At 45.6% G+C, this 9,296-nt stretch overlaps 2 protein-coding genes across 4 annotated transcripts in view; both read right to left on the bottom strand.

Annotated features, from left to right (window-relative positions):
- Window positions 1–7,390: 7,390 nt before the first annotated feature.
- KCNE2 (potassium voltage-gated channel subfamily E regulatory subunit 2) lies at window positions 7,391–7,932 on the bottom strand. Its single transcript, XM_001167300.7, has one exon. The coding sequence runs from the start codon at window positions 7,930–7,932 to the stop codon at window positions 7,561–7,563; it is 372 nt and encodes a 123-aa protein (XP_001167300.4). The 3' UTR covers window positions 7,391–7,560.
- Window positions 7,391–9,296, bottom strand: part of LOC134809241 (uncharacterized) — a 227,986-nt gene continuing 226,080 nt past the window's right edge. For all 3 annotated transcript variants that reach the window (XR_010154472.1, XR_010154474.1, XR_010154473.1), the window contains one exon: window positions 7,391–7,944. The gene's annotated coding sequence lies outside the window, so the exon portion shown is untranslated. The remainder of the gene's footprint in view (window positions 7,945–9,296) is intronic.

Here is a 9,296-nt window from a genome sequence, read left to right as displayed (position 1 = left end):
GAGGAAATAAAATTTAAGTAACACATCGAGGGTCTGGCAGGTGGGCCTGGGATTCGAACCCATCCAGTCTGGCTCCAGGGCTTTAACCTCGGCACCATCCTGACACAGGCAGAGAGCTTTGCATTCAAAAGTCAGGGAAACACTTCTCTTGAAATGTACTTACCGTCATAATTAAGAAAAGTGGCTGAAAATTTCAAAGGCCTTTAGATAGAATGGGGATATGATGAACTTCAGGCAAGATGTTTTTATACAAACTTTCAATTACAAAGCTATCTAAGTATAAAAAGTTCATCCCCCATCTATTCAAGATTATAATATCTTGAAAACAAGCTAGCAGTTGGCACAAGGTAGCCAAGTTTTCCCCATGACTTTTTCAAAGTCAGATAAGGTAGCGATAGGAATTTAAATCGTAGATCTGTTTAACTATAATGATGGTGGCTGAATGTGCTTGTTACCTTCATGTGTAAATGGCCCACTTGTCTTTAAGAAGCAGCAGATTCTGACTGCCCTAAAGAAATATGCTCCTAACATGTTATAACCTGTTGCTACAATTTTCACTTTGAGTATCTCTAGTAATCTTAGTGATTAGCTAATGTTGTATATTAAAATGTTAAAGATCTTACAAATTTTATTTTTACAATTCCTGTTTTAATTGAGTTGTATACAAATATAGTAGATGAGTCTGGCTGTTCCCTCAAAATTTTCAGAGGCAAAACTGCATACCCAGTGAATTGATGTACGTAGAATATTGATTCCCAAAGTCAAGAACGAGAAATAGGTCCAACGATCCTACAGGAGGAAATGAATGAAAAAACATCCAGTGGTCTGGCCCTCTGGAAAACATGTGCTATGTTCACTAGCAGTGTGACCTTGGACAAGTCACTTGGCTTCTCTCGGCCTCAACTTGCCCATCTGTAAATTCTCTTGCAGATTAGACTGTAAACACTAAGCACCATGGCCAGCACACAGAAAGAATTGAATGTCAGCCACTGTTGTTATGTTAAATCTCTCTCCTTCCATGACTGGACATGCCAACCTGAAGGATACAGGCTAGTGACATCCAGGGCAAAATGCAGTCATTCCAAGATAGCAGGGCAGGGAATAAAGATCAGTAGCCTGAGGACCAGGACAACTGGAGATCTGAGCTCTACTCTTGGTGTTACCCATGGTGTGGCATATGACCTGGGGTAAGTCATTAACCCTCCAAACCAAAGTGCTGTCATTTAAAAAATCAGAATCTAAAGAACAATTCTGCAACTCTGGAATTCACAATTCACCATCCTCTCTGATATCACAGAACCTGACTGCCAAAATATACTGGCAGCTGCCTCAACTTCATACCTGGAGTGATAAAATTCAAGCTCTTTAGGAAAGAAACATATTTAGAGTCAATCTGCAATAGTAGCAGAAGGGCTGTGGTGAGGTGGGAGTCAAGAGGGTGAACCACCCTGACGTGCCTTGCTCATTCCCACCCACTGCCTCTGAATTACCACTTTTCCCCACCTCCCTTCAATTACATGCCCAAGCCAGCCATTTTCATAGAGTCTTTTGCAAATGAGAAGAAAAAAGCTAAAAGTATCAGTAAGCTATTTGCTCTGCTGCCATATGTACACCTAATGCAATATTAGAAACGAGGGAGCTGGTATCTGAAGGTTGAACTGCAAAAGCCAACAAGGTGGGGATGTTTTTGAGGGGCATAAAATCTAAGAAGTGCGGGAAATTTTTAACTTTCCCTGGACTTATCCATGATCTTAGCTTAAAACACAAAAGTAACAAGTGGCTTAGATACAACTCCAAATATTTCTATTTCCTTCACCGCAAAAATACCCTGTCTTCCTTTGTCAGGTTTCTCTTAGAAACAAAAAAGCTATTCGCTTATTTTGGTTAGACCAACTAAAGCAATATGGATAATGTGTCGTCCAAAATCTATTAATACTTTTTCTTCTTGGCACACCTAACAAATTCAAGGATCAGTCTATCGCTTGCTGTCTCCTTCCAGCCACGAATCATGCTGCGCCCTTTGTCTGAACTTTCTGAAGCTGTTCTCATTCCCGGCCTCTACCCTTTTCACCCAACCCTTCACCCAATCATAAGGAGGGGTAGGTCCAGAGAGGGGGCTGCCAGGTGAACCTTGGGCATCACTTGGCCCTCTACACGGAGGCCTGGGCCTACAAGAAACCAGCCCTGCCCGATCTCAGCTGCCCACACTCCACAACTCAACATTTCAGGGATCCACCGAGAAGCGATGACAGGTGTCCGTGTCTCTCCCTGCTGGAAGCCCAGGCCTCGGAGGGCAACGTCGGTGACTGTGCTCGCTGTGCAACCCTGGGCGAGTCGCTGAACCTCTCTGGGCCTCAGCTCCTCCTGGGTAACCCGGGGGCCAGTTCAGGGTCCTCTCCCCATACCCTTCCCCCAACACTCAGGGAGCAACACCTGCCCTCCCCACCCCCCCACTTCCCCCAGAGCTGCGGATGAGGACCAGGGGCTGTCATCGCTTCCCCCACCATTCCAGGGGATTGCTTGTCTCCCTAGACTCTCCGGGGACCAACACCGTAGGCTTGAACCAATCCTGAGCCCCGCCCGGGCCACGTGCCAGCCGGAACACGCTGCTCAGCGGGTTGACGGCGCCCGACGGCCAGGTCCAGCAGGGGCGCCCCGCAGGTGGGGCCTGGCGGCCTTCACCTTCCGGATCCCCGCCCCGGCGCGACCGGGAGCCGGCAGACTTTTGTCTAGGAGGGAAAACCCGAGCGCGGGGCCGGCCGCGACATCGCAGCACCCCAAAGAGCTTTTGGAATTTGGGTCACTCCCTTCTACCCCGACGTCACACACTTACTGCTCCCGGCAGCGGAGGCTCCAGCGCGTGGCCGCGCACAAACCACGACTTCTACTGTCCTGCCAGGGAAAACTACACGTCCCGAAATGCACCGCTACGTGCTCAGGCGCAGTGGGCCGGTGCCGCCGACGTGGGTGCACTACTCCGTGCGCAGGCGCAGTGGGCCCGGGCAGAAGACCTGGGGCGCGCTGCTCACTGCGCAGGCGCAGTGAGCCCAGGCGGGCAGCCCTGGCCAGCAGCTCTTGGCCTTGTGGCTGGAGGCTGAAGTCCACGTAGGCCCCGGCGGGGAGCCGCTGGGGTGTAGACTGGGTGCCTTTGTCCAAGCCTGGCGGTGCGTTCTCACTCTGAACTCACCTGAGCTGGAGGGTGGGTTGTTGCGGGACCCTTCCGCCTTCCGCTGTCTCGAATTCCCTGGGTGTCTCCTCGCTGCTGTCTGCAGCTGAGGACACGTGGGTGCCCTTAAGAAGTTTCCAGACGCAGTGTTCGTCATCTCTGACAGCGTGCATGCATTTTCCTTTGGGGTAACGATATGGTGCCGCGGTACTAGGTTTCCAGATTTCTTCAGTCAACATGCTTAGTAAACGCGTACAGAGTTAGAGCCCACTCAGTGCTAGCGCCATGTGAGGGCACAAATTGGGCACCCAATACAAGGAAAGAGAGGAATGTGCAGGGAGTTACCACCATGTGCTCTGCTCCCCTTCTAAGGATGAGGAAACTGAGGCCAGGGGAGAGTAAGGTGGCTGGCAATAGAAAACGCGCGAATGGCAGTGGCAGAATTGAGATTCGAACCCAGGCAGTGTAACTCCAAATCCCATCAGGACTCTTTGTGGTTATGTTAGAATGTTAGAGGGTGTGGAGGGAAGAACAAACTGAGGGGTGGAGGGGTTGGTTCTGTTAAGGGAAGTGTTCCTGGAGAAAGTTACAAAAATAGCTTTGTTCTAAGCACTAGTGGCTATTGCCTAAGTCTCATAACAAGGCTGTAAGGGACGTGCTATAATGATAACCATTTCACAACTGAGGAAATGGAGACACAGAGATTAAAGTAATTTTTTCGTGGTTTTAAAGGCCGCAAGTACCAGAGCTGGGACTTGACCCTGGGTAATCTGGGTATAGATTCTATCAAATCAGCCACTATCCTGGGCTCCTTTTAAAATAGCATCTGAGCTATGCTTTAAGAAATAAGTGGTATTCAGGTTATATGGAGCCAATAAAACAGGCAGAAGGAACTCTAAAAGCAAATGGGGTAGAAAAAAACAGCAAGTTGTTTGAACTGGCATTTTCAGTTGCTGGGTTGAAAGTGAAAAGCCCAGGTTTGGTGGGAGTGGATCCTAGGGTGACAATCTTGGCAAATGGCTTCAACCACTAGACACCCAACATGCTTGGAGAGAGTCAGCATTTCTCCCATTCCCCAAAAGTGAAGTTGGCTGATAACCCTCTATGTTACCACCTGTACTTTCAGTGATGATAATAAAATGTACTTAATTAGGAAAACCTCGATTTTTTTTTTTTTTTGTTTGTTTGTTTGTTTGTTTGAGATGGAGTCTCACTCTGTCGCCAAGGCTAGAGTGCAGTGGTGCAATCTCGGTTCACTGCAACCTCTGCCTCCCAGGTTCAAGCAATTCTCCTGCCTCAGCCTCCCGAGTAGCTGGGATTACAGGCACCCACCACCACACCCAGCTAATTTTTGTATTTTTAGTAGAGATGGGGTTTCATCATGTTGGCCAGGCTGGTCTCAAACTCCTGAGCTCAAGTGATCCTCCCACCTTGGCCTCCCAAAGTGCTGGGATTACAGGCATGAGCTACTGCACCCGGCCAGAAAAACCTCGATTTTGCTCTCCATGTGTTTACCTGTGTCAAAGGTAAAGAAAGCCAGTTAAAGCAGTAAGGATTGACTGAAATCATTAGCTATTGCCAGAGGGAAGAGGCCCAGCTCAACTTCCCTTTGTGCAAAGGTAACTGAGTGGGGATGGGGCTTGAGCAGAGTCAAGGAAGTGGAATTGCATAGAAAGTGGGAAGGGGTTGGTCAGTGTGATCTGGGTTTGTTAATTGGCTCCTATCTAGAGTAGAAACAAACTTCTGTCTGTGATGGGGAGCAGTAAGTTAGAGCAAGGCACCCATCCAGCAAGGAGAGTTTGAATGTTTGCATTTCAAAGAGACAATACAGTTCTGAATGGTAGAAGATTTACATCTCAAGGGAGAGAGAAAGGATTTATAATTGCAAACTTTCTAAAGTAACTGCCTTAAGAGAGGGATCAGGGGACTATCTGCCTGTCACCAGGTTTTGGTTGGAACAATTAGTAAATTCTTCAGGCCGCATTCACTTTTCTCGGGCAGACGCTTTAGCTTTCAGCTCTTAGAACCTATGCTAGCGTTTATGTCTCTTAGTGTGCAAAGGTGGGCGAAATCATGTGTGCTGAGAGTCTGCAGTTTTTATAGGGCCATGGTTGGGCTCTAGTCAAGAAGAGGGCTCAGAGGAGCTTGACAGTTTGGTTAAGGAGAGGGTCTTTGTCACCTGATGGAAACCTCGGATTTCTGTCTGGATGCAGAGCAGAGGGCTGGGATTTAAAGCCTGATGGCTGCTCTGGCCTCTCTGAGATGGATGTTTCTGGGCGGGACAAGATTTCTGGGTTTCTGATCTGAGGAGGGAAGCCACTCTTCCTACATCTACTCTTGGAATATGGATGGTTTTCTCTAACTGTACTGAATGCTTCAGTTGGCATAATTGCAAATCTGTTATTAGGAAGTAGATACCTTGTACATATCTCACTCTGTAATTTTAAAGAGACAAACCTTGTGATTGGAGTAACGAGTTCTACAAGCATTCTCTGAAGAGGAGCCTCTTTTTCTAAATTTTGTCCTAGCACCCTGAGGCTTGAGGCCTTGCCCATCGTTGCTGTGCCTTGGCTGGGGCATGGGGAGGAGAACAGGGTAAACTAGGAGGCATGAAGCCATGGGATGCCGAGGCCCCACATCTCTCTGCTGCCATTGACCTGCTACTCTCAGCTGCTCTGAGAGAGAAGACCTTGACCTGCGTTAGACATGCCCTCCTGTCCTTGTGCTGGCTGGCTGTGTCCCCTTTGCATTGATCTCTGTTAGGACCTTGTCACATTGTACTATGATGTTTAGCATCTGTCACTCAGGCTGGAGTACAATGATGCAATCTCGGCTCACTGCAACCTCCCCCTCCCAGGTTCAAGTGATTCTCATGCCTCAGTCTCCCCAGTAGCTGGGATTACAGGCTCCTGCCACCACACCCGGTTAATTTTTATATTTTTAGTAGAGATGGAGTTTCACCATGTTGGCCAGGCTGGTCTTGAACTCCTGACCTCAGGTGATCTGCCCACCTCAGCCTCCCAAAGTGCTAGGATTACAGGTGTGAGCCACTATGCCCGGCCTTGCTCATCTTTATACTCTTGGGGTCTAGGCCAGTGGACCAAGTAGGTCAATGTTGCCTGACCGAATTAGTGAATGAAATTGTCTCCTCTCAGTGGACTGCCCTTCTCTCATCTGTAAGTGAAGTGGTCTCTGCCAACAGTAGAATGATCAGCCCTGACATTCTATGATATCCTGCACCACATGGTGCAAGATATTAAGTAGTTCCTGTCTAGGTCTTCAGAGGGCATCAGCAATTTAGACCCTTTCTGTATCCTTTAGTTTCTTAAACATAAATGCTAACAACTAATTATAAATAGAGGAAAACTAAATCAAGTTAAAAGAATACATTTTTAAAGCGACATTATAACTTTTTATTTTTTTTCTTAAATAATGAGAACTTTTTAAGATTAGTTTTCTGCAAAACTTTAAATGTTAGTTTTAAAATATGTTCTTGTTATACTGGGTACTTCTTAAATACTGTACTTCTCTGGTATGGATTATTTGTCCTTTGAAATGTTTGTTCAGGTTCGAGACCAGCCTGGGCAACATAGTGAGACCCTGTTTTTACAAAAAAAATACAAAAGTTAGCTGGGTGTGGTGGCACACATGCCTGTAGTCCCAGCTACTAGGGAGGCTGAGGTGGGAGGATCACTTGAGCCCGGGAGGTTGAGGCTGCAGTGAGCTGAGATTGCACCACTGCACTCCAGGCTGGGTGACAGAGAGAGACCATGTCTCAAAAGAAAAAGAAAAAGAAAAATGTTTGTTCTGTCTTAAGACTTCTAAATAGGTTAAAGGCCAGGAAAACAATAAATGTAAAGTAATCTTATGGTTCATTTATTCATCTCTTCAGACTCCACACTCATGAATTAATATTACAGATAAATGCTCCTATGTCAGTCTGGTAAGCAAGTGATAGCTTTTGAGCCTCAGCTTCTACATAATACATCTGGGTTATTTATAAATTGAATTTGTCACACACAAATGATGTTTCATGAGAAAGAAGATTCAATGATTTGTAAATCTCTCCTTTCTATCCCCACAGCCACTGCCCAGATACTTTTCTTCAAATTTGGCTTTATTTTCATCATTGATATTGATTAAAATGATATTTACTTGCCCAGAAAGTAAAAGAAGTCTTCAGCACAAAATATTGCTCCAACAAGCAAGCATAAATCACTGAGATTGAAATGTCATCTATCTTTATTGGCCAACCACATAATCTCCATGAAAATTCTCAACAGAGAGCAAGGAACTCACTTTCTTCTAAGCAAAGACAATTTGGATTTGCCTCGTGGCACTGGCATCTCTTCATGTCTGGACGTCAGATGTTAGCTTGGTGCCTTTCTCCCTTATCAGGGGGACATTTTGAACCCAGCCGCACCAATGTTCTCATGGATGGTGGCCTTCGATTCTTCTAGATTCAAGATTTGGCTCTTGTACTTTTCCTGCCAGTCCTCTACAATGTACTGGTGGTAGGGGTCATTGGAGTGTTCCCGTCTCTTGGATTTCACAGTGCTCACCAGGATGGCCACGATGATGAAAGAGAACATTCCAATCATCACCATGAGGTACAGGATGACATAGTAGAAGTTCTCAGCATCAACTCTGGCTTGGAGGGCCTCTTGCTCAGCTGTCGTGTTCTGGCGCCAATTGTCCATATAAGTAATAAAAATCCTTCGGAAGACATCTTCCAGCGTCTGTGTGAAATTGGATAAAGTAGACATGCTTCCCTCCTGCTGCAATTTAAATAATAAAATAGGCGAACAAGGTTAGGAAAACAGATCTTTTCTGGATTTGGCTATGTAAAGGTGGGAGGGAGATGCCAGGGTACAAGTAATAGTATTTCTTCTTAACCTGGCTGGTGATTTAATGCATATTTTGTTAGTCTTTAAACTGACTGCATACATTTTATTCACTTTTTTTACAATGCATGATTGTTACACAGTAAAAATTTAAATGGCAGAGAAAATTATATATATACACTTTGATATCTATATATGCATGTAAATAAATGTATGTGTACATATGAAAATGGAGAAAATATTAGAAGTACATAGATCAGAATGTTAACAGTGGGTGGTGTGCTTAAAGATATATATTTTCTTCTTTATGCTTTTCTCATATTCCAAATTTTCATCAGCAGTCTTGCATTACTTTTGTTTTTTAAAAAATTGGTAACCTTACAAGAGCTAGAATAATGCCACATTCATAACAGGCACTCAACAAACATCAGTGGAATGGACCAATGACTCATTTATGTTCTCTGTTTTTAGAGAATTGTGGGGCATTATGAGATAACATCAAGAGAAAAGATTGCAGGGGGCATTGACAGACTCTCCAATTTGTTCCATCCCCTATGTCTAAGTGGCACATTGTCCCAAGTATCCTAAAGGGAGGGGTGTGTACATCCATATTTGAAAGCAGCATTTTAGGTAAGTGATGCCAAGAAACAATCTGAGAGATTATTCCTATGTTTCAAATCCATCTCTCCTTTTCATCACCACTGGCACCGCCCAGCCGCCAGCATCTCTCACCTGGATAATACAATGCCAACAATGTAATACAACACAACCCTCCCCAGAGCCATCTCTTTGGGGTTATATGTGCCCCTCTCTGCCTTGAATAGCCATCAATGTGCGCTTTTTTTTTTTTTAAGACGGAATCTTGCTCTGTCATCCAGGCCGGAGTGGGGTGGCACGATCTCTGCTCACTGAAACCTCCGCCTCCCCAGTTCAAGCGATTCTCATGCCTCAGCCTCCCAAGTAGCTGGGATTACAGGCACATGCCACCACACCTGGCTAACTTTTGTATTTTTGGTAGAGACGGGGTTTCAACACATTGGCCAGGCTGGTCTCGAACTCCTGACTTCAGGTGATCCACCCGCCTCAGCCTCCCAAAGTGCTGGGATTACATGTGTCAGCCACTGTGCACAGCCAATTGCCTTTTTGAAGAGGGAAATTATAGTGCAATTTGTTTGCTTTTAAAATGATGCGATGGTTGTTCTTAAAATCAAGTCCTAATTCCTTAACAGTATTTACCCCATTGGCTGAGCAGGCTCCTGACCACCTCCTCAGTTACCCTTTGCTCA

The sequence above is a fragment of the Pan troglodytes genome, chromosome 22 (genome assembly GCF_028858775.2).
Source record: "Pan troglodytes isolate AG18354 chromosome 22, NHGRI_mPanTro3-v2.0_pri, whole genome shotgun sequence".
NCBI classification, from domain to species: Eukaryota; Metazoa; Chordata; class Mammalia; order Primates; family Hominidae; genus Pan; species Pan troglodytes.
This window is presented reverse-complemented; position numbering and strand designations above follow the sequence as displayed.

What these genes read in the sequence shown, in the direction of transcription:
- KCNE2 (XM_001167300.7), bottom strand. Translation starts at nt 7,932, where the DNA reads ATGTCTACTTTATCCAATTTCACACAGACGCTGGAAGATGTCTTCCGA.